The sequence below is a fragment of the Gopherus flavomarginatus genome, chromosome 5 (genome assembly GCF_025201925.1).
Source record: "Gopherus flavomarginatus isolate rGopFla2 chromosome 5, rGopFla2.mat.asm, whole genome shotgun sequence".
Classification (NCBI taxonomy): Eukaryota; Metazoa; Chordata; order Testudines; family Testudinidae; genus Gopherus; species Gopherus flavomarginatus.
In genome coordinates this window covers 22,745,022-22,769,972 of record NC_066621.1, presented here as the reverse complement: position 1 = coordinate 22,769,972, position 24,951 = coordinate 22,745,022, and the positions used below count along the sequence as shown (strand labels likewise).

The window sequence follows — 24,951 nt, the reverse complement described above, 5'->3', positions numbered from 1 at the left end:
TTAATGTAGTCAATGGGAAGCACACCTTCTGCTTCCATTTCCTAGGGCCACCAAGCACCTGGCTGATTGCTGCGGCTGCCACGTTCATTGTAGTATCTTCAAGCAATGACTTCTGAAATGTTAACCTGTTAAGACACATTCTATGCTCTCCTGTAAGCCAACCCCATTAAAAGGCATACTCTGTATACCATCTGGGAACCCATACACCCCTAACCTCCTTCAAGTCTCGATACAGAATTAAATAAATCCAGAAATGTGTAATCTCATTCACAATCAGACTTCAGAATGTAAACAAATCCTGCATCAGTATGAAGTCTGTTACAATGGACCTATGTTGAAGTGCACCAATACTAAAGGAAATCACTCCAGCATACATATTGGAGTAAACCCCACCCAACCTTCTTATAGTGAAAGGTGACCCATTTAAAGCAGACAGAAGAAGCCACTTTATACAGCATAGTTAACATATGGAAAGATTAGATGTTTATATGAGAAAATACCTGTACAGCAGACATGATTAAAGAGTTTTTGAAGGTTTCTCAACTTTTCTGCTTCAGGGCATAAGCCATCTACTAAATGATAGGTGTTACAGGAAAACCTTCCCCTCTAGGCAGGTTATTTCATAATTGTCTATCAAGGGTTTCCTGTACCTTCCTCTGAAGTTTCTGGTAGCTTTTGTACTCAACTGGACAGTGATCAGCTAGCTGAAGGCATGCTCAATGAGACAAGGGGTTGTGGACATTCTTGTTTCATTCACTGTGTGTCTGGTAGCGCCCAAACTGCAAGTGAATTAGTTCTAAAGGCGAACAGTTTGCTCCTGAAGTTCCGTGGAATAGGGTCTTCTGGCCACATCCAGCAAAACACACGTCTCTACATTTTGATTATTGCTCCCCTCCTCCTAAACAAATTCAACTGTTCAGAAAAGTACCTGTTTGGTTAAGCACTCAAACAGGAAGAGACAAAGTGAAGGTTGCACACCAATGCATAACAACAGTCTAAATCAGTAGGATATACATTTTCTACAACCTTAGACAAGTGAAGAGTCTTCTACTCTGCATAGCACCCAGAGGCAGTTAAAGTCATTCATCTGAAGAGTACAGTTACAAAACATACAACAAATGAAGTACAACAGAGCAGTAGTGAAATTTAGCCAGTGAAATTTTGTAGCTAAGTAGATTTGTTAGTTTACTACTCTGAACTGTACCTAATATATGCTGTGCTGCATACTGGAGAAACTGTAGGACTTGCTAAATGAGTAAAATACATACCAGTAAGACATCAGTCCCGTGGAAAGTCTAAGTAAATGAAGATAACTGGACCATTCCAACAAAGTTTGATTGTACATGAAAAATTACAGCATGTATCCAAGACTGTAGGGAAAAAAGTGTCTAATATACTGTATTTGAGAAACAGGATGTCATCGGGTAAATTGACATAATGCCTGTGTACAAGTGGGTAGAATTAAAAGGATACCAGAGACTGGGGTTGGGACCAGCAAGTCTTCTAAAGAGTTGCACCTGTGACGAGTCTTAATACTGCTGGGAAGCCCTGCCTAAGATGGATGTAGTATTTGAAATAATCTCCAGGATATCCTGGTGTTAACATATTTGTGATGCATTCATGCGCAGGAAGTTGTGTGTATGGTAGGGTGACCAGATGTCCCGATTTTATAGGGACAGTTCTGGTATTTGGGGTTTTTTCTTATATAGGCTCCTATTACCTCCACTCTCTGTCCTGATTTTTCACACTTAGTCTCTGGTCACCCTAGCATATGGGGTATAGTAGAGGCCCAAAGGGACACCAGGACAGCACATTTTGCAAAGCTTTCCTTTCATCCTCACACTTACGAAGACTTAGGTCAACATTTTCTAAAAGTGACTAGCCATTTTGGGTGCCCAACATGCAACACCTTGAAGGGGCTAGGTTTCCAGAAGGCGGGTGCTCAGTACCTTCTTGAAATCAGGCTCCTTTAAGAGGTCTCAAGTTGAACCCCCGAAGATTGAGATGCCCCAAAAAATCACAAGTGGCTTTTGAAAATGTTGGCCTCCATTTGTACATGTATTTTCCATCACTCATTGCAGAAGTGTTATTTCTGGAACTCACGTAAAGTTACTGTAAATGTCTGAGAGGGTAATTCTATCATCAGACATGACTCAACCATGCCATTGCTGTGTAGAGTAGCTATTTCAAAGCTAAAATGTGAACACAACTCCAAACTGCTCTTATAGCTTTTTCCTTCAGCGGACATCTCCCTGAGTCTGGAAATTCAATCAACAAGCAGCACATCTAGTGACAGCTCAGTCAGATGTTTGCTAGCTAGTAAGTCTGCTATTGTGAAAAGTGATATTTGTATATTTATTTGTTAATACCACTTTTCACAGCTGACTAACTCAGCCCTGGCAAGCTGGGGGACAAATTAAGCTCTGGATGGGAGGTGGGTAGGGAGTATTTTATTTGTATTTCTATTCTATTTAGGTCCAGTAAAGAACAGAGGCAACTGCAGATTATTTTGTCTGAAAAAAACCTCTACATAAACTACAATGATTTAGACATGTATATGTGCATATTTATTTGTTTTCCCTAAAGTTAATTACCGTATATACTCATTCATTTGTCCATTCGTTATAAGCTGACCCCCCAAAATGGATAGGTAAAAATAGCAAAAACTGTATGACCCTTTCATAAGCTGACTGTGTATTTCAGGATCTGGAAAACTTTGGCTCCTGACCTGTCAGGGTAAGCTGCTGGCGGGTTGGGACGTTTTGTTTACCTGGAGCATTCACAGGCACGAAGCTCCTCAGCTCCCCGTGGCTGCAGTTCTCTGTTCCCAGCCAATGGGAGCTGCGGGAAGTGGCACCACTTCCCGCAGCTCCCATCAGCTGGGAACGGAGAACTGCAGCCACAGGGAGCAGAGGGGCTTCGTGCCTGTGAATGCTCCAGGTAAACAAAACAACAACGTATTAGATATTCAATTCAATGATTCCATAGAGTTTAAAATCATCAAATTCTGGTGAAGACCTTTTTATAAGCCGAATCCCGCTCTTTGAGGTATCATTTTTTCACCAAAAATATTCGGCTTATGAACGAGTATATTATGGTAAGTATCTTAGGAAAAATTGTCAGAGTGGCCACCAGCATGCCCTAGATGCATCCAGAGAAACACTTTAGCATGAACCTGAGACAAAGCTAAGTGCTTCTGGATAGAGTAATGCCTGGAAAGAGGCATATTCTGCAACCAAAGGAACGGTCTCTTGCTGTTTGATTACTGTTGTGTTCAGGGACACAGGACTTTATGTTCATTCTTTGTATATACACTGGATTGCACCAAAGAACACACCTGATTCCATCAATTTCTCCTAAAACAGCTAATATTCAGGGTCCTGCGGTTTAACTGTTTGGGTCAGAAGGGCAACAACAAAAAATGTTGCCCACAAAGAAGGAAAAGGAGATTCAGGATGGGGCACAAAACGGGCAGGAGTGAAAGTGAGCACACAGACTGGTGAACCCAAAGTACTGGGGGCAGGTCAACTTGTTAGCCTGGAAAACCAGTGTCTCCAAAGTGAGAACATGCCATGGAGAGAAACACCTCCCAAGTGAGACCTATGCGAAAAGAAACACTGCAGAACAAACAACATGGTAACCCTTTGGATAGCCAGGGACACTAGAGAAGGAAGCGAATATGCCTGAGGAATACAGCAGTTTAAGATGCTTGGGTTAAAAGTGTTAGTTTCCTCCTTGCTAGCCTGTAACAGCATAAGCATCTTTCAGGGTCCAGCCATCCAAGTCAATGACCTATAGCCACGTAGACGGATACTGCCTAGCTATCAGCAGTCAGCCACTTCTGGCAAAAACATCCTCATCCAGCTGAAGAAGGCAGCTGTGTAGCTTGAAAGCTTGTCTCTTTCACCAATACAAGTTGGCCCAATAAAAAATATCACATCATCCACCTTGTCTGTCTGACAGCATGACAGCCAGCACCTTTAGAGCTTACTGAAGTTATCATATTTTATTCTAGTAGTAACGATGAAGGGCCCTTCGCCCCAAAGATATTAAGGTACACGTGGGTCAAAACTCAGCAACACTGGAAGTTAAACATTTGTCTTCATTTAACTCCCAGGCTCTCTCTCTCTCATCACAGGGCATTTGCAACATTCAGCTGGAAAGAGTTACAAACCCAGAGGATGCATTTATCTTAAAAACTTAGGCTATGTCTACACTACAGCCTATGGTCAGCATAACTTATGTCACTCAGAGGTGTGAAAAAGAAAATCACACCCCCAGGAAACGTAAGCTACACTGACAAAGGCTTCCGTGCGCAGCGCTATGTCGGTGGGAGAGCTTCCACTACCCACGGAGGTGGTTTCATTATGCTGATGGGAGAGCTCGGCATGTCATCGACATACAGCATCTTCACCAGATGCGGTACAGCTACGCAGCTGCAATGCTGTACGTATAGACACGGCCCTAGTTACAAAGGGTCCACACCCTTGTAAAACCCCTCGTTATCCTGCCTGTTCATACAAAGACCAATATTCTCACAGCAATAATAATACTAAGAATAAATGCATTTTGTGCAGACAATAAGTACATCATTTCCATTCATTTCAACAATGGCGCTGTTGTTGACAGAGAAAGGCTGTATTTCATGTGGTTCATTCTACCTGGAACTCCCCCAATGTACTGGGCAAACACTCTCCTTAAATCCCATCTCTCTATCTCACGACTGACTCTCTGAAATGTCCTTAATAGACAATATTACAGGACAGCCTAGAGATCTGTTTGTTTTATTTTCTTAAAAGCCAAAGCTGAATTTTGCTTCATGATATCTCTGGCTATGAATAGCACGGGTTACTGAACCCTGAACAGCTACGTAATCTGCAAATGTTCAGCCCACAGATAAAGCCAGCACCTTGAGTTCCTGCTCCTAAAGGTACAGTATCACTATTCAAAATAATGCAGCAATTTCATGTTAATCTTTTCAGCAAAAAAAGTGGAGCAGGAATCTGCCACTTTACAGATATTTATAACGTTGCTAAGCATCTTCAGGGACTTGTGACAAGGAAGCTAACCCATTATGTTTTTTAATAACCTAGTTTTTTTTTAAATGGCAGCGTTTAAAAAATAAATCCATTATCCCTAGAAAGGAACACTTCTGGTCGGATAGCACAGAGAAATCATAAACATGTTACCTCCTAACGCAGGCCTGCATAGCAGCTTGAAGGTCAGGACAAGCGTGGAGATTTTGGGAAAGGTGGCGAAATCCTGCAGGATCAGCACTGTCTCCCTGGGAAACTAGTGGAAACCTGCACTGCCGCACAATCGCCGCAAGCTTGAGGTAGGGAGAGACTTGCCATTTGCTAATACACGGCCTGCAAGCTTTGTGGGGGAGGCCAGACGCAAGCGCTGCAGGAAACGGTGCTGATAACAGTTCCCAAAATACAATCCACTATACAGATACATATTTTATGCACTAGACAGCAAATCAATAACTAGGCTTACTGGGGAGGAGGCAAAAAAGCTACTCTCCTGATCACACAAAAAAGCACACACGGAATGTTCCGGTTCTTTGCTTCATTTATTCCACCCTGGCACTAACATCTCATGCATCAATCTAAAGTTAACTACAAATACTGATTAAATCAGTAGCCACAGAAAGCCAGCTGAGGAACACTTAGGGATACCTGACAGGCAGGAGTGAGGGATATGTCGGACTCTGTAAGCACTTTAAGCAGAAAATCAGAAAGGGAGCCTGCCAATGTTGAGTGATTTAATAAGCTGAGGACAAGGGGATAAGATTTCAGGATCTTATACTCTACGTGTGCCTCAGCTTACTGTAAACAGCTTGTCTGAACAGACCATACGCCATTTTCAGTACCTGGTGTTTCTGCCTTAACATTAGTTTAGACTGTGGTGAATAGTTAGGCCTGGAAGGATTCGTTTTTTTATTGCTGAGTGTTGATTTCACTCTACACACAAGCTGACAAAAAGATTTCCACCATATTTATCGAAATTTACAGATAGGTAAAGTAAAAATAAAAACGCTGCTCAGAAACTTAAGAGTAAAAATCCAGTAGGGGAGGAATAGCTCAGTGGTTTGAGCATTAGTCTGCTAAACCCAGGGTTGTGAGTTCAGTCCTTGAGGGGACCATGTAGGGATCTGGGGCAAAAATCAGTACTTGGTCCTGCTAGTGAAGGCAGGGGACTGGACTCAATGACCTTTCAAGGTCCCTTCCAGTTCTAGGAGATAGGCTATCTCCATTTATTTAAAAAAAAAAAAAAATTAGATTTCTGAATTAAGCTTGTTACCTCCTAACACAGGAGGTATAAATGGACTAGCAAATGAATAGTAACAGGTATGATTTGTTGATTTAAGGTTATTTAATTTGTATACTTTAATGTGAGGTTGACAATTTTTGTTTTAACACTTTATAAAGCTTTAACTTTCTCTACCTCAACATCTACTGTCATTAAACGTCTGACCCCTCATCATTTCCCACAACTGTGAAGTTTAAAAAAAAAATCAAATAAAAATAAAAAACTCCTTTAAAAATCAGTATCTGTCAAAACAATAAAAAACAGAAACTGAATTCTGCCAGTCTATGACTAGTCATCCTGCTTCAGCTTGAATGTGAAAATCTTAACATAAAAAGGTTTAAATGTTCATGAGTTAGGATGATCTATTTTGCAGCATGATTAGAAGGGTGACAGAAATAAAGCTGAAATTCCACATATGCTCAGTTGTACCTGATCCAGTCAAGGCCTGACTCCCCAAGATGAAAAGGTTCAGAGGACTTGGAATCTGTGTCCGTTCCTATTCAAACTACACATGCTCCTTTATTCCTCCTCTTTTGCTGCAATGCTTACAAAGACTTGGACAACTGTTAGGCAGCTGGTGTGTTGAGCCCGCTGCCTGTCATGCCATCTAGTGTTTTCTCACTGCTTCACTGTGCCCCCCATCTCTTTGTATCCACCTGCTGACTTTTGTCTTTAGACTGAAGACTCTTGGGGGTAGAGACTGGCTTTGTTCTGTGTTTGTACAGCTTTGTCCATACCAGGGATCCTTAGAGTTACGGCAATACAAATAAGCACTTTGCTAGGGGACCCAAGTGCTGGCTGTCCTTCAGCATCAGGTGCTCCATAGTCTTCCAAAGGGATGAGGAAATGAAACAGTGGAACTGAGTCTGGACTAATTCAGGAAAACTCACAAAGACAGCAGGGAGGAAAACAGCAAGGAATTCGAGCCGGTGAATGTTTTGGATAATGCAAAAGGCTAAACTACACTCAGTTAATAATTTGGCTGACATCTTTCACCATATTCCCCCAAACCAATTATTGGCTAAACCCTATAGAGAAAGCTGAAAAAATGTGACACGGTGGTGCCCCGTAAACAGATTGATTTTTTAATTTTTTTATATGTGTGTATGCGCGCATGCACGCGTTTAAATCCAGTTTCTGATTGGGCTTGTTTTCTTATACATCTTAAATTTTAAATACTCTTCAAAAAATGCTTGGGAGGGTTTTGGGGTTTTTTTCTGGTTCATGTGGAGCTTTTCAGCAACGGAAAGATTAATTGACTGCAGAGGGAAAAGAATAAAGTAAGTGATGTCAAGTGCAAGGCAAACAGAAAGAATGGAAATAATTCCCTACATTAGCTTTTTAGCTGCAACGCTGTCTAGATAGAGTTAGGATTTTCAAGCTGGCTTCCCTTAAAAGTGGCAATGTGATGCCAAAACTACAGGTCCCAACGTGCAACGCTGTTTAGTGTCAAATCTAAATGGAACATTTCCTGCTGGAGCTGCGGTCTCCATAGGCTGCACCTTTGTGTTAAAGAAGGGAGCTGTTGCATTGAAATGGAGCAGAATGTAAGTCAGCTGTAGCACGCCAGGTGGAACACTCAGCCAGGCACAGCCTGGGTGCCCCTGCCCAGAAAGATTTCAAAGTCTCTCATACTCTCCTCATCTTAGAGTAAGAAGCATTTCTTGAATGAAAGCAGTGAACCAGGGCTGGGCTCCAGGGTTTTTGCCGCCCCAAGCGGTGGGGGAAAAAAAATAAAAATAAAAAGTCGCGATCAGCAGCAGTTCCACCGCAACCCTTCATTCGTCGGCGGCAACTCAGCGGTGGGTCGTTCCCTCCACCGACTTTCCGAAGAGCCGAATGTGCCACCCCTCTTCATTGGCCACCCCAGGCACCTGCTTGCTGCGCTGGTGCCTGGAGCTGGCCCTGCAGAGAACACATATTTCACCTACAAGGTAAAGCCACACAGCAAGCAGGACCGAAATTAGAAGAACTTTGACAACAGATATTTTACAGTCTGCTGTAAGGAAAGCAATTCCTGGAAGAAGAAGAAAAAAACACACACACACACCTGGATGCCTGAACACTGAAAGAAACATCTCACCATGAGAAATTCAAACGGAATGGGGACACACATGAAATGCTATCAGAAGGGCAAGGGGTAGAACAAACCAACCAGGAACAAAAATGAATGCCCAGCAGACACTGTTAAGCAGCCCTCTACTGCCACCTTATGGAATCATGAGATTTAAAAAATGACTGAATATTTGCAAAAGAAAGGTTAGCCAGTGGTTGGAAGCTTATTGAGTAATATTGGCAATATTTTCTATAATTTGTAATAGATTTATATACACTGGATAGCTAAGACTGTCATCCTTTATCCTACTCTAAGCCTTTAGCTTTATGCCGAAGATACTCAATATTAAATGCTACAGGGGCTTTTGGGAGCAGTAATTCCTACCAAGATGAATGGAAGGGATCTAGCCTTTATTGCTGCAGATTATACCAAAATTGGTGCACAAAAACTCCAGCATAGAAACTCACTTGATTCACCACTCAGCCCTCAGCATTCACCAGCAGGTGCTGAGAGTTAAGGCAAATGTAACGAACGGCCCATGTTTTTAAGCTGAATTAGTTCTCAGCTATCCACACTGTATATAGTCTCCCATGAATACACCAATAAGTATTTAGCCTTTGGGGCCATTTTTGGAGCAGTGGTCTGTAAATCAGACACAGAGAAAAAACCCTGAATGGCCACCTCGCACACAGACAACCTCGCTATCAAGTACATTGAGCAAACAAATGGGACACACCGGTGCCTTTGATTAGCAAGGAAGAGAGGTAAAGGGCAACACATTGGATGCAAAAATCTAGAAGTGAAAGGCAATTTTACCTGCTCCTTGTTCCATTCTGTCCCTCATTCCAGTCCCTTCTAAGCAGTTCAGAGAACACTGGAGCTACTTAGTTCTCCTGTGTATTCCTCTAGATTCTTGCATGTGCTAGAAAGCCATGGAGGTGACCCTTTAGGTCAGCAGGCCAGCCCACAGCCTGGGCTTATCTGTCTAAATTCCAGTTTCTTCATCGGGACCGAAAACGCAAGACGTGAGTGCCAAATAAAATCCCCACCCTGAACACTGTGGAGCAAACTCAGTCTGGGAGCTGAAAGCCTAGCAGCATACCTGCTTGCTTTCTGCACAACCAGGCTCTCGAGAAGAGTGACACCCCAACCCTCACCTCGACCTTTCCCAAACACAAATGCAGCCTGATTTCCGATAAAGCAAACGCAATCTCTCCTCTGCCGAACATGGAAAATCAGAGAGCCAAAAGAATTCCTGACCCTCCCACGTCATCCCACCAGCTTTTTATAAAAAGGGACAAATTTATCTGAAAGAGATTAACTGTAAGAACATAGCAGATAAGAGCTTTCAACAGCAGGTGCCGGACGATTACTCACTTTATGTGCAGGGAGACCTTTTAACTTGTTACTGTCCTTTGCTTACCCAGTGTGTAGCATGAGGAAAAATCTCTCCCTTCTAATTAAGCAGGTATGCTGTAAGCACTCTGCTCAATTATTATCTAAGGCCCTGACAAACTTCTACAAGAATTATAAGGAGGTTCAGGCAATTGAAAAGCTTTGGATCAGACGTTTTCAAACTGTGGGACACACCCCCTTAAGGGTTCGGGGAAGGTGAGCAGCAATGCCAGGCAGCTCGTGCAAGCCCAACATGGTGGGGCGTAGGCCAGCCCCCATGGGGGGGAAGGGGCAAGGAGGGAGCCCCACCTAAACCCCCAACTAACCTTAGCCTGTGGATCAGTGTCAACATCTGCTGATTTCCAATCCCGGCAGCCTCCGTCCCCAGAGACCACCACCCATGACTTCCCCTACTTTGAAAATCTGAAGGGCTAGGGGAAAGGGGCAGGTAGTAGCCCTGTCCTAGTGGTGCAGCCTGACTGCAAGGTAGAAGCAGCCGGTTGCTGAGGAAGCCTAGGCTGTGTCTTGGTAAGTACACCTCCACCTCGATATAACGCTGTCCTTGGGAGCCAAAAAATCTTACCATATTATAGGTGAAACCACGTTATATCGAACTTGCTTTGATCCACTGCAGTGTGCAGTCCCACCCCCTCAGAGCACTGCTTTACTGCATTATATCCGAATTCATGTTACATCGGGTTGCATTATATCAATGTAGAAGTGTGTCTGTGTATTTGAAACTTGCAGGTGTAGGTAATTTAATTAAGATTGTGTTAAGGTCTCCTAGGTTTATGAGTAGGCTGTCAAGTGTACTTTTGTGTGTCTATTTTTATCTAGGTTGGTGGGGGTGCAACCAAAACTTGTAACTCAAAGCAAGTGAGGAGGCTCAGCTCAAAAGGTTTAAAACCTGCCGCTTTAGATTAAGAAGTGAGAATTTAGGAAATGGAAGCCCATAGTGTGGAGACCATTTGTGTTCAACCTTGCAATTCATGGAAATGATCAAATTAACATATTCATAAAACTTAAATATTGATTTGAACCAAAGTTCTTAACATCTGAAACACCTGATATCAGAAAGGCGCTCATATGTTAGTGTGGAGACACTTATGATTTGTTCTAGTGTCTATTCTGGATTGACATACTAAAATATCACTTGAAAAAACTTATTTTTCTGGTCTAACCCTCTGGAAACCAGATTTCCATGCTGCTTTGCAGGCAGCTCTAGAAAATAATACCAACGGTTAACAGCTATACCAGGCATCCACACTTTGTTAGGTCATTGTGTTCTGACTCTGGACAAAACAAGATTCATGAGGTACAATGGTCTTGCCAAAATCTGCTCTTCTAAGAGCACTGACGAAGGAGGGCATGGGTTAAGTTATTAATATAGATTACAGAACTTACTTAGCTATCTACATGCTGCTTTAACTGGCAAATGGATCCCTGGAACTCTCTGTGAAATTAAAGGAAAGGAGGAAAGAGAAGGCATTTGCCAGAAATGTTTACACAGCAACAGTCAACTTTCTTTGTTCACTTGAGAAAAGTCTATCTGAGAGACTTGCACTCCCTTTAAAGAGTGGGGTGTGATGTTAGAATAGGAGGGAGCAAACAATGCCAGGACTTTTCCCCCAGAAAGACACAGGCCCAACACTGTCATTCACATTGATCCTGTGACTTAGGCCTGGTGTACACTAGAAAATTAGGTTATTATAACTATATCACTCAGGGGTGTGAAAAATCCACACCCCTGAGCAACACCGCTAGCCCTCTAGTGTAGATAGTGCTAGGTCAATTGGAGAATTCTCCTGTCAACCTAGCTACTGCCTCTCGGGGGTGGGTGGTTCTCCCATCAGTATAGGCAGTGCCTTCACTGAAATGTTGCAGAGCTTATTCAAAAAATAATGGAAACCAACCATTTACCATTCATCTGAAACTGATTATACACCAACAGCTTGCTCTGTGCACTCAGCACCTTCCCCCATTTCGATGGGTCTTTCATAGGTGAATACTGCAAAGAAAGTTATGTTACAAAATAGGAAACTGATTATAAAACCAACATCAACTGGGTAGGGGAACTGGGGAGGAGCAGGAGCAGTAAACTAAACGACTCCTAATTCTTGCATAAATTAATTAGATTTCAACTTCAGAAATGTCCCTTTAAACTATCATCACTACCAGGAGCTCAAATGCCTGGTCTACACTTATAACTCATACCAGAAGAGCTATGCCAGTTAAAAAGAAAGTCAGGTGTAATCAGGATAGCTGTGCTTGTATAAGCTTTAGTGCAGAGGCACTTACATCAGCACTGAAGCACTTTTGCTTGTATGGCTTGTCTCTCTTGGGGAACTGCGTAAATTGGGCTTCTAGTTTGAAGGGGGGGGGTATTTTCAGCAATTTGAGTTTTATGAAGCTGTCCAAAATTAGGGAGGCAGAGGGGGAGGGAAAGTTAGGCCCTCTGTATATACTGTACTGACTAATGTGTATTACATGCAACCATTATAATAGTATGTACTGTAATAAGTCATCTTTGTAAAGTTCCCAAGAGCCCTTTAATGTAGCACTGTTTTAATCAGCACTATGTTAAAGCACACTAGGGAACCTTCAGCGCACACCAGTAGGATCTACAAGGACCAATTAACATTCAACACATTAACATGCTTTAGAAATCATACCACCATAACCCACATTATGCTCCATGTTGACAAGGCCTTAGATACAAGTAACCAGTTCCACTCATTTCATCATCATTATTATTATTATTATTATTATTGAATCAGGGTGTTTTATTAGTGTTCATCAGTTAGAGCTGAAAATCAGAAGCCCTATGTGCAAGCTATGCCAGCAGAACCACTTTTATGCTGGCATTAGCTGTGTCATATCAGGAGGGTTTGCCAGCATAGCTATGCCAGCAAGACTTTTTTGTACCATAGACAAGGGACTTGCCCCACAATCCTTTCAAAAAACCCTAGGGGAAGCTCATATCTCTCAGCACATGGCACTTCAAAACAAGTGGTACACTCCACACGAGCTTTTCAGCTAGTCCCTGGAGGGTGTGGCCCCTTATAGCCAAAGGTTTTGCAACCTCATCTGAATCATCCCTGCTTGATGGAAGGCTTCAGAGAAGTCCAGACCCCTGCAATGCTTGTTCTGGGACCGGATATCTCACAGCAATACCAGACAAATCTAACAGCGAGTCAGGACTGCCAAGACCTTCCAGAAAGTAACGTCCATCTACAAGGGACATAAGGCACCTCCATCTACAAGGGACATTAGTAACTGGACTCAGAACAAGTGGACTGCGTTCAGACTGGTGGGGGCTGAGGAGAACATGGCCACCACTCATGACGCTCAGTGCAAGGCTGTGAGGGGCAGCAAGCACTGCAGTGAAGGGGCGGACACAGTTCCTTGGGAAAAAGCGATCAAATAGCTGGTAACAGTTTGAGAGAAATCATTGTGACAGTTGCAGAAGGGACAGCCTCTCAGCTGTGTGAAGATCTTTCACAGGCAGTAAGGGTCATCATAGCACCTCAGAAAAACAATCACCTGACCCATAGCATGCCTGCAGTTCTAATTAGAGAAGCTATGGGAGTTCTTATCATCCATAGCAGAGCACCAAGGAAGGTTGATCAATTAGCCTTGCATATGGAGGGGAAGGACTTGCATGTGAGATTTTTATATATTGCTTCCATAAGCATGTAATCCATGCCTTTCCGAGAATTTTATTTACATAGTTTGGCCTAGACTGGACAAAGATTTTACAATAGGGAGCAATCTTGCGTTGGCAGGAAATAATCTAGATAGCCTAACAGGTGTTCTCCATCTCCAATTTCTCTAATTCCATGAAAAATCAGCTGGCAAAAATAAGAGCAGCACAGGAGGCCGAGCAGCTTTCCAGCTAGTAGGCTCAGCAACAGAATGCAGCAGCAGAATTAAGGGGACACTAAAATACAGCTGTATATTATATACAAGTATCTAAAATCAGCTCTCTTATAGGACACGGACAGCAGTTTGGTATGGCATATTCCATGTGGGGATTATCCTATGCAGTTGGATTTGTGAGCTTTTAAAGGAAAGATGCAGGTGCTTAAGATGTGATGCTTAAGTGATTATGCAGCATTTGCCAATCACAAAGTTTTGGTAGCCAGAAGAACAAAGTAACAAAAACACAGCGAGAGACAGCAGAGCAAGCCAGCATTTAAGACAGAGAGGTGTGCCACCTGCAGTGGAGACAGAATTGCATCCCAGACCACTTTTCTAGTCATTTCTCCTAAACGTAACGAAGTGTTTCACTTTAAACCTTTGGCTTCAGACAGTCTAAGGCCGTATGTTATGGAGGCATCTCACTGTTCTAATATTATCCAGCGGGTTTGTTTACATGTTATTGTTGCCTAGAGGAACTTGGAGCTTTGGAAACACTGTACCAGACTAGAATGCTATTACGACAGCTGCCATTGGGAGCTGAAATCCATATAACGCTTCCCTGACAACTGTTTTGCCATTTTCTGTTTTTAACAAACTGGTTTCTTTGCCAATCAGTGCTTCTCCACTGAGGTGACCCTACCAGCTTCTGCCATTTCCAAACCCTAGATCGAAACCTGCAAGCAGTCACCATTCCGGTATCCCTGCTGTCATGAGACTCCACGTTAACAAATGAGGCAGCTTGAACCCACTGGTGCAAAGCATGAATGAAAATACTGCATTTGATTATGCAGCAAGGGGAAACGGGGCAACGATTTGCAGGTTTCTCTTCTTTATAGTTAACAGATGTAAAAGATGGCTTACTAAGAAAAATGCACGGCACCTAAAAGGACCTGATATCATTTGTGTGAACTGATTTTGCAATACAATTTACTTTTTAGCCTTGTCTGTCTAATTCCAATCACTCAGATATCTTGGCAGATTTCTCTCCCCAACAGCACTGCAATACTGTCAAATCAGCACAGTGCACTTTGACCAGTCTCCACAATATCCCACAATGGAGTATTCACAGTAATGACAGCATTACAAAGCATTTATGCAAGCTAATGGGGAAGAACTTGAAAGCTGTGTAACTGTAACTGACTATGGTTAAGTTTCCATTCGGACAATACATTTAACTTGGTCTGGCCAGCTGGTGCCTAACTCCCACCTGAGCGCAGGCTCCAGCTCACCCAACGGATCAGTCTGGCCACTGAGACAGATTCAGATTTTACAAACTGCAAGTTCTCATTTTTTCCCCCAAACATAAGCTTCAGCCCTTATTGTTGCAAAGAAACATCTAAATATGAACTGATGGGATATGGTCTTAGATAGTCTACAGTATCTGAAAGAACGGCCACCATTTTCTTTCATCAAGACACGGTATTAACTCTGAAGCCTAGTGAGAACATGTGACCTTAAGAATCCCTCAATGCTAGCTGGCAAAGTGTTCGCTGTTCTATCACAGTACCTCTTATCAGGCCTGAAACTCGCTATACCTAAACAGTTTGTAATTATAGTAACTATTTATAAATGCTGGCCATTAATATTGCTGTAAATACTGATTATATTTTAAGTTATGACTATATACAAAAACTATGTCCTTATAGTTTTTAATCCATCTGTTATTCCCCAGCAGGGGTGAAAAACTGCTTTTGCCAGACAAAAGGATGTATGTTCACCTATCTACCTAGATTCATAAGCCAAAACAAAATAGATGTTACGTCTGCATTTCAAGTCAACACAAAGATGTGAATGCACCTTGGCGTCAGCACATCAGGAAAGGAACCATGGCAGGATGGGGAGATTCATCCTGACTCTGAGGGTCAAAACTATGAGTTTAGGGTAATAAGGAGATGCAAAAAAAAAAAAAAAAAGAAAAGAAAAGAAAAAAGAATTTTGGTATTCATTTACTGAGCAAACTCCTTGAAGGGTGTAGCATATACTCATGAAAACTTGGATCATGATTTTGACTGAAAACTAGCAGCTCTGTCAAAAACTGAACCTTGGGAGAAAATCTACTTTATAAAAGAAGAAAGGCAACCATCAATAAGTGTAGACCTAGAATGGCATTTTACACTTTGTTTTATGTGGGTAACCATTCTGTTTCCAATATTCTTACTCACTATTCATTTGAATCTCTGTTCTTGGTTAATAAACGTATTTGTGATTTATTATAAATATGTCTCAGTGTTGTGGTGTTAAATAAAGTGCAACTCCTCAACTGAATGAAAGAAGCTGACGTACATACTGTTCCCATTGGGGACAGCAAATGTATCCATTTCTGTGAGTGTCCAGTGGTGGGCTGAACACTGCCGGGGATGTTTTCAGAGGGGCCCATGGGCTGAGGTATACCTTCTGTTACCTATAAGCCAAAGTAAGGGTTGGCAGAGCCCAGAGGAGATTGTCTGGATAACTAGCAAACCAGTATTATCAGGAAGCTGACTAGCAGTTAAGCACAACCAAGTCGGGGTCTTTCACTGAGGCAAGGGGTAACTAGGTAACTAAGTCCTGGGTGGCATGAGGAACCAACGCACTGGCCACACAGACAGGATTTACACACAGTTTGCTGGTTTGCTAGAGATCACACTCCCAAGCACTAGTAAATTAGACTGAGATTCACATGTGAGAAGGTTGAGAATAGACAAGGAGAGCTTACAGTTTTTTTCTGTTTGTTCTGGGAAATGGAGGGCACTGCATCACATGCTGCTCCCGGGGACTCGTGAGTGACAGCAGCAGCAGCAGTGTTATATCAAAGTGGGGTGGGGGTGCGGGGGCCCTGTCCGCTCCAATCCCTGTGGCCGGGTGCGGGCCCAGGAACCAGCAGGCTGGGCCAGGAGTGTGGCCAGTGCTGCTGGGCTGACCATGGTAAGAACACTGGTGCTGCCCGAGGGGCTCAAGCTGCTGTACAGGAAGCAAAGTGGCGAGCCCTAACTCCAGCCTGCCGCCCAGCCCCAGCCACTGGCTGCTGCTGCCGCTAGCCCCAAGTGCACTGCACCTCCCGGGCTGCCTCAACTGGATGCTGCGGGCTAGGCACCACCGGTAAGTAGGGCCCTGCGTGGCTGTATCTGCATCTGATCCACTATCCACAAAAATGGTCCAGGGATATGAAGCAGATATCCATATTTGCAGGGCTCTAGTTATACAAACATTGGCTGTAGTAAGCAATCTAACAATTTCCACTATAATCCTTTCCCCTCCCTCTTTTTTGAACCAAGCATAGAATTCCCCACTCAGTAGGGCTGGGAATTGAGGGAAAAGAGTTAGCTTTAGCTTACAAGAGTCTAATTGCTTAAAACATTCTTCTCCCATTGACAGTAACTTGTTAAAACCAGGCTGATAATTAGAAATATGCAAATCAGCATTGTGCCTTTTTTATTAAAATTTACTTGACCCTGATGCCATTGTAAGACTGTCCTGGCACATTTCACCTGTTTGCATGAAGGAATAGTGCTCATTTGGTGTTCTGCACTTCCCTTTTTAAAGAAAATCTTACCTTGTATCTGAAATTAGCTACCCTAGCCTTATTTCCCTGCCAATCTTAAAATAATTCCACATGAAAAGGAAAACAGCAACAATAGTCTCATGCTTGCAGCAGTTTTTTTAAAATGCTGCTACTCCTAGAGCATAACTGACTGTCTAGCGACCATACCAGAATTCAGCTTCTGCTTAGTTATTCCCTTCCCTCTTCCTCCCACACCCAGGTCTACATTGCTGTGATTGTAGCTGTAGGTTGTTATTGCTGTTTGTTTTGTGAAATGAACATATCTTAGACCACAGTTCACTGTAGACATGTGTCCACACCACACACCAGCACGGCAATTGGCATCAGTGTTTGTCTTTGCAGAAAGGCCTAAGACACTGAAATCTTCTAATTAACACCAGGCACCACCCAGAAAGAATGATTCCATAAATTCTTATTTGCACACCCCACAGATGAAGTGCACCATCATTCTGATCACTAACCTTCTTCGCTCCCTGGCTTCTCCATTTGAGGAGTCCGTTCCAGTAGTTGACGTGGCACTGGCAGATGTAACACCGTTGGCAGTGCTGAGTACAGTGCGATTTGTGATTACACCTAGTGGAGTGCTAGCAGAGATGTTCTCTGTATTTTTCTCTACAGTAGAGTCAGTTTGTTGCCGGTATGGGGCTCTGAAACATACAAGACATAATGGGATACAAAGCAAGTGAACTCGATTGACTTAGGGACCCAATACCTTCAAGGAAACATTAGAAGCTAGGAACAAGTTTTCCCCAATTCTATGAATACAATGGTATGATGGAATGTCATAAGAAGGCATTTTTAAGGATGTCTAGAAGAATAAGCCGTAGGAGGAAATATTCCTGACATCGCCGCTGATTGTTGTAGAAGTGACTGGAAAATCTGAGGGAACTTAATTGGTCAATAAGCAGGAGGAAGGATGGTCTCAAAGCTCCTGCAATTCAAAAATAAAACCTCAGTGACACTAGAAATTACACATGCTGTAAACAAGAGCTACCTAGAAAAATAAGGATGCATGGTTAATCACAAGTCAGGAAGAGACAAAGCTAAGGCTGTGTATGCAGTCTTATGGTATGCATGGTTAAAACAGTCTGAACACAATATATGCACTTTTTCAACTGAAATGCCTCATCAGCACCCACTGTTCAGGAGCTCATTATATAATGGAACTGATTTCCAAAAGTTTCGAATTCAGAACCTCCGCCCACAGAACTGTGTCGTCAGTTAAGAACATGAGTATTCTACAGTGTTCTCTGAATGAGCCCAGAGCCCTTACCTGGTATACTGGCGGATTGATGCAGTAGTGTTCGCACTAAGAGATGTAGGACAGGAAGAGGCAGGTTGCCACTGGGTGCCCAATGAGGTAGATGAACCAATGGTAGTGGGTGAGGTAGCAGATGTATTACGATTGGCTGAAATGTAGGGACTGTTGAGGTCACTACTTCTACCAAATGAAGCACTGTAAAACATCACAAGATCACTCCCTTCAGCACATGGTTAACCAGCTGCTGACCATTACAGGCCCTTAGGTGAATTGGAGGGGGGATATTTAAATCTCAGCAAAATGAATGCAAGAGACATCAGACCATGAAGAGGTCATCGAAGAGAACACTCTGGACATATATCAATGATGGCCCTGCTCTGTAAGTCTCGGGGAGAGAATAATGGGATCAAAGTGAACCAGGAAGTTCAGAGAACACGCAAAAACAAGGAAAATCCTGCTCCCACCCGTAGCAGCACCACTGGCACCACCAGTAGTGTTCTCAAGCACTGGGGAAAGGTGGAGACAATAACAGAGGGTCAAATCACTTAACCCAAGGAACATACATATATAGACATAGGCAGAAGTTGCCTGACCCTGTTTGCAGTTGTTTATAAAAGTTTGCCAAACTTTTTAACACTTTGGGCTAAAATTTTCCATGCAGGGTGTCTCCCTCAGTCTGGATATTTTTGGAACATTTCAGCAAAAATGGTTCAGCCATATGCAAGATTGATGCTAGGGAATTACGTTTTGCCATGTTAAAAAATTCTTACCGCTATTTCACTGAGAAACTCTAGCACCTCCGTGCTTTGAAGCAGGGACTTGACATTTGACAGGGAGGCAGACTATGTCAGGGATGTTCCTTTTGCTGTTCAAGAAAATCCACCCAAATTTGTCTAAGTTACAAGCTTCTGAAAAAGGTCAGTTTGCACATGAGCAGTAGAGACATGGAACTTTGCAGCTAAAATCTCTGAAGATTCCATCCTCACTGAGCCCCTCCCAGCTCATGTGGCTGATCTGCACATGTATCATCCTCATAAAACTACTGAGCATGCTCCAGCCCATGACTACATAGCTGCTGAAGTCTGAGGATGTACAACATGGGATTTTTCCAAAGACTTCTAACTTGGGTTGATTTTCTCAGGAATAGCAAGAGGCATGTCCCCAACACAAAGGCCATCTGAGTCCATGCACTGAGATACTAACACTTCTTAACAAAACTAAATTTTTTCTAACATGGACAAAACATATACTTCTCTAGTCTCATGCTCAGAAACAGCTGAAAGTTTAAAAAAAAAAAATCAGCCAGAAGGCAGACACCTTACATGCAAAATTTCAGCCCAAATGCTGAACTTTAACCAAAGTTATGCGCAACTGAAAATAGGATATGCATAATATAGGGAAGTGGTGGTCAGCTTTAAACAGGAGACACTACTGGCTTTGCCTGTAATAAATTTGACCCTACCCCTTCATTTTGTGCAAGACAATGTCAGACAATTTGAGCTGAAACCTGAAACTGACCTGGTTTTCCCAACTGTACATGGAATACTATGTTCACATGTGGAATAGAAGTCCAGAGACTGGCAATGAAAGTGATTAATGGGAAGCCATTCATGCAACAATAGACTGAAATGATCAGGACTGTGTAGATCTCTCATTCCTTCTCTAAAGTAAAGAATGGAACAGATAGACGTGTTGGGGCACTTCTATTCACCCTCGATACAAGAATAAGGGGACATTCAATTAAACTCACAGCAACATATTTAAAACTGATCAAACCTGTACAACACGTTCAAAAGCCAAGCCTGGGAGTTTAAACTCATAACTTTCCTAGATGCTAAAAATCACGGTCATAATAAAGATGCTGGATTTACTGAAAGCTTGTCTCTCACCAACAGAAGTTGGGCCAATAAAAATTATCATCTCATCCACCTTGTGTCTCATGCATAATGAAAATGTTTTCAATTATATTACATGGGGCATACCCTTTCTATATTTTTGTCCTAAGTATGAGAGCCTAGGGAGGAGTAGAAAGAAGCTGATCATATAAGCAGGTTATTCCATTTTGGAGCATCTGGCATCTTCCTCTGAGGTATCAAGTTGCTGTCAAAGGATGCTACACTTGTTTGATTTGCGATGTCAATTCTTGCATGTTTTAGCATCAGCAATTGACCTGAACTAGACTTTTAAGGCCAGCATAATGGAATGGAAAGTGTTATCGTTGGTTGTCAGTCAAGGGCACTGAGAATTGTTTCACCACTGTTGTGCGCACACAGGAAGGGGTTTTGGGGGGGGGCAGGTGGGGAGAGGGAATGACACTTTCAGCATCACTGAGAAATATTCCTGTCATTTGCCAACTCTAAAGAACACTTTCTACAATAATAATGAAAACAGCTGTCCCCTCCTCACTAGCAGGAAAGCCCTTTTCAGCACTGATGCAGGGGGATCTGTCGCTGATAGCTGGGGTCCGCTATGGGTCCATTTGCAAACACAGAGGAGCACTTATAGTTTAAATGAATGTGTTTGAGATCAATTAAAGCAACACGTGTGGGAAATGCAGAGATTAAGAAGAAAACTTAGGTCTCAATATGGAGCAGCCTTGTATTCCTCATTAAGCCACACTAAAAAATTGTGGAGATTTTTTCCCTTAACTACATTAAAGTATGGCACATCCATTTTAAAGGCCCATCTTAAGATAGAGGGAATTGATTTTACAGTCCGATTTAGAGACATTTTAGTACCAAGAAGTCAAGGTTCTAGTGACAAAATGTTACCTTACGTGAAGGACAATCTGATTCCATTCCTCATGCTACACACTGGTGTATGAGACTAGAGTGTTTCACAACCTATAAGTCTTTAACATTTCATACATGATCTATAAATAGTTAGCATTTTATTTGTTTCTCTGCACTTCACAACGGAAGGATGTTTGAGACTACTATACAAACTGATCACAAGTTCACTCTTAGTGCATAAGATGCACAAGTTGTCACCTTGTTTTTTGTAGCCACATATAGCTGCGCATTATTCCTATTATGTAAAGATATTCTCCCTTCAGATGAATGCTTAAATGAGGCCTTTCATAGGAAATAACTTGACTGTGTGCAATTCCAAAAGTAGTCAGTGCCAGCCAAAACTTCAGCTAGTGCCTCCAAGTTTAACCATGGCACTATGGGGCAGGTCGGGTAAATATTCCTTGTAAATCTGATTTTGGATTAGCTGAGTCACAAAGCAAGAAAATTTTAAAATCCCAGCAGAACTGAGGTTGTTCAGTAATGTTACTGACCTGAACCATGTCAGCTAAAGTGACAGCATCTATGTTATGTCTAAGAGACAATCTGGCAGCAGAGGTGAAAGTCTTGCAATCAGCTGCCACCTGTCTGTCAAGTGAGAGAGAAGCACACACCGTTGGCTGGCAGCATCAGATCCCAGGATAGATGTAAATTCATTGGAATGGAACACGGCCTCACAAGAAAGGTCTCCTGTTTTGAAAATATCCAGCTGCTTCCCCTTTTGTATGAATAACTCCATTTACTCAGCAGCTAAATAGCCATATCCTATGAAAAGGCTGAGCTTTGCTATTATCCCCTAAACACTAGAACACAAGTAATATGGTAACATTCACAAGACTCTCCCTCACCCCATATATTCAGAATTATGCCACATTAAGGACAAATTATTCAGTTTGGGGGTCTAGCACTTGGAAAAAGCCTCATCTAAAATGAAACCTGTCATCTAAAATTGTAGACTTTACTTCCCTTGTACTAATGATCAGTGACGGTTTTACAGATTGAAGTCTTAAGCAACACACTTGTGAATGGGCCTGTCATTTCACCAGGCAAGTTCAGGGGTGAAAATTTCACCATCCCCCTTCACTAGTAGCAAGTTTCCTCTCTCTCTCAATTGAGTCTAGAATATAACGTTTGTCATAATGGCCTCTGGTCCATTCAGTCCAGGAGCAGACAATACCAGGTGAACCTTTCCCTTCCAAACTGATAATGGACAGGGCCAATTGGGAAAAGCTGTATGCAGAGCAAATTTCTTTCCTGACTCTGCCTCCTCATCCCATCAGCAAGCAGCAGTTGCCTATGTAGAGTGGCACATGCACCTGCACAAAAGCTATTTTCCTGCTGCCAGAAGAAATGGACTATGTTGGCTGATTTTGGATACCAGTCACATTCTTCACAAGTCTGGCTGTTAATGCTCGTGAACTCCGGAGCACTCATTTTCTGCTCCAGCTGCTGGCCTTGGACTAAAGAGAAGCAGTACAGATAGGAGAGAAGAGAAACAGGAATGCTCCAAGTTATTTTTGGATAGTTTGTAATCCAAAGTTGTGCAGTAACATGCAACACCATTAGAAATGGACTCCCAGACCTGTTTAGGGCCCCCACAAGACTGCATTTTACAATTCTGTTACTGCACCCTCGGTTTACGAGGAATTTTGCTTTTAGCGATCTAACACAATTACACCAATATAATTTGTTGAAAAAGTTTGCATCTGAATTATGCGAAAGCAATTTTTGAAGTTTAGCCCAATATTTTCAAACCCATGAAAATCTAAGTCGCAGACGACAGGGTTTGTAATGAAAAAGCTAAGCAGGCCTTGATGTTTGCTGCTGGGTGCGGGAACGCAATGAGGTCACCGAGGCCAGCCACACTAATGCAGCAATTAGAAAGAAAGCAGCCACTCAAAAGCCTGGATGGCACGTTAAGAACTTCAGTTTTGCTCAGTAAGCAACTTATTGTAAATGTTACAGGTGGTACCTTTTCAGGTAGGTAGATACGTAGGTGGAAGGTGCACCAGTCTGGGGGGCTTCGTTTCCCTTTGGCTCATCCCTCCATGGCTGCCGGTTGTAGGAGCCACTCCTCACCAGGTTAACAGCAGATTCTCTGTTGAGGCAGGAGAGAGCACTTTGTCAGTTTAAAAACACTCTGGAGCCATGTTGTCTTGGTTTATTGCACTGCCAAGCATGAAGGTAAGTGCTGGAGTCCAACATCCAGTGGCAAGAGCAAAGAGCCCTCCACATTCAGGCAATACAAACCTTTTCCAGCCACAGTCCTGATTCACCATAGCAATAACGGGGACATTTTAATTATTTCCCTTAAAATTAGCTCTAGTAATTGCCAAGTATTTATTACTTATTTAATGTCACAAGAATGCATAGTGTTTTGCACACACATTAACACAAAGTCTCTGACCACAAGCACTTGATTCAAATTCAGACTATTTATAGAAAATCACTTCATGCATTAGACCTAGAAACATCTTGCTCTCCCTGCCTCTCTCCTTTTACCTTCTGAAACATCAAGGACTAGTCACTGCCAGAGACAGGATACCAGGCCATGGATCAATGGCCTGAGTCAATATGGTAAGTCTTAGGCTATTGATTTAGGAGCTAGGAGCAGCAAGTATAAATATTTAGCAACAACAAGAAATATGTGCGATGATTCAGAAACAAACGAATGCCCCTATGAGTGTTAACGTGTGAAGGAGCAGGGGAATGACAGTTCAGAATCTGAGCTCAAGTCCCTCACTCCAATGCTGGAAGTATCTTGTGTGTTGTTCTCTGGCAATTCCCTCTCACCAGCTATAGGAATCAGAACCTATTTGTAGCACGAGCGAATATACATCAGAGTTCCCAATTATTTTTCAATTTTGATGTCAAGCTATTCGTGCTGTTTTACTTCAAGCCTCTACAGCAGTGGTCTCCAAACTTTATTGATCGTGTACCCCTATCAGTAAAAAAATTTTGAGCACGCACCCGCAATATATGTATAAATTATATACATGTACTACTACACTAATATATTATGTACATTATAAAACATATAAAAAATAGAAATTAAAAAAGGATGAGATAAAGATGAAAACCAATATTTTAAAAAAATTATTGTATTTTATTTATTAACAGTACAAAAAACCTTTTTGCTCCCACAAAATACAATTATTAATATTTTTAGTGAGAGCAATGTGATTGAATATGCTTCATTATTTCTGAAAATCTTGGTTTAACACTGTGATACAGCGATTCGAAGGTCTGGTTTAGGGATAGGGTGCGGGAGGGGCTCAGGGTGGGGTGCAGGAGGGGGCTCAGGGCTTGGGCAGGCAGGAGGTACAGAGCACTTACTTAGGGCAGCTCCTGATTTGTGAAGGGGGTGTGCAGGTGACTCTGCACAGTGCGGCACCATCCCCATGGCCAAGATTCTGGGAGCTGCCCCCCACCCCCGGGCAGGGCCACCCACAATGCAGGGGCTTTAGGGGCTGCAGGGCCCTGGGCTAAGGGAGGCCCCAGGGCCCTGGCCTGCAGCTCTAAAGCCCCTTTCAGAATATGGTCCTGCGAGCACGGGCCGGAGGACTCAAGAGGAGCAGGGGCAGCTGCACAGCCAGCGGCCGGAGAGAAGTGCCACTTTCTCCTTCAAAGCACCAGTTCTCTCCAGCCGGCTTCGAAGGGGAAAGCGTCACTT

At 42.7% G+C, this 24,951-nt stretch overlaps 1 protein-coding gene across 8 annotated transcripts in view; it reads right to left on the bottom strand.

Annotated features, from left to right (window-relative positions):
* Positions 1-24,951, bottom strand: part of PPP1R12B (protein phosphatase 1 regulatory subunit 12B) — a 602,395-nt gene that overhangs the window by 508,964 nt on the left and 68,480 nt on the right. For 3 of the 8 annotated variants that reach the window (XR_007774748.1, XM_050956104.1, XM_050956099.1), the window contains exons 12-14: positions 23,251-23,376; positions 18,502-18,684; positions 17,690-17,875 (exon numbers count right to left, since the gene is read on the bottom strand). Coding sequence is in view for 5 of the 8 variants with exons in the window: in XM_050956104.1 (XP_050812061.1) it covers positions 17,690-17,875; positions 18,502-18,684; positions 23,251-23,376 (495 nt within the window). In the remaining 3 variants the exon portion in view is untranslated. Of the gene's footprint in view, positions 1-11,685; positions 11,775-17,689; positions 17,876-18,501; positions 18,685-22,606; positions 22,739-23,250; positions 23,377-24,951 lie in introns of those variants that run through there. The other 5 variants (XR_007774749.1, XM_050956105.1, XR_007774750.1 and 2 more) reach the window with 4 other exon arrangements.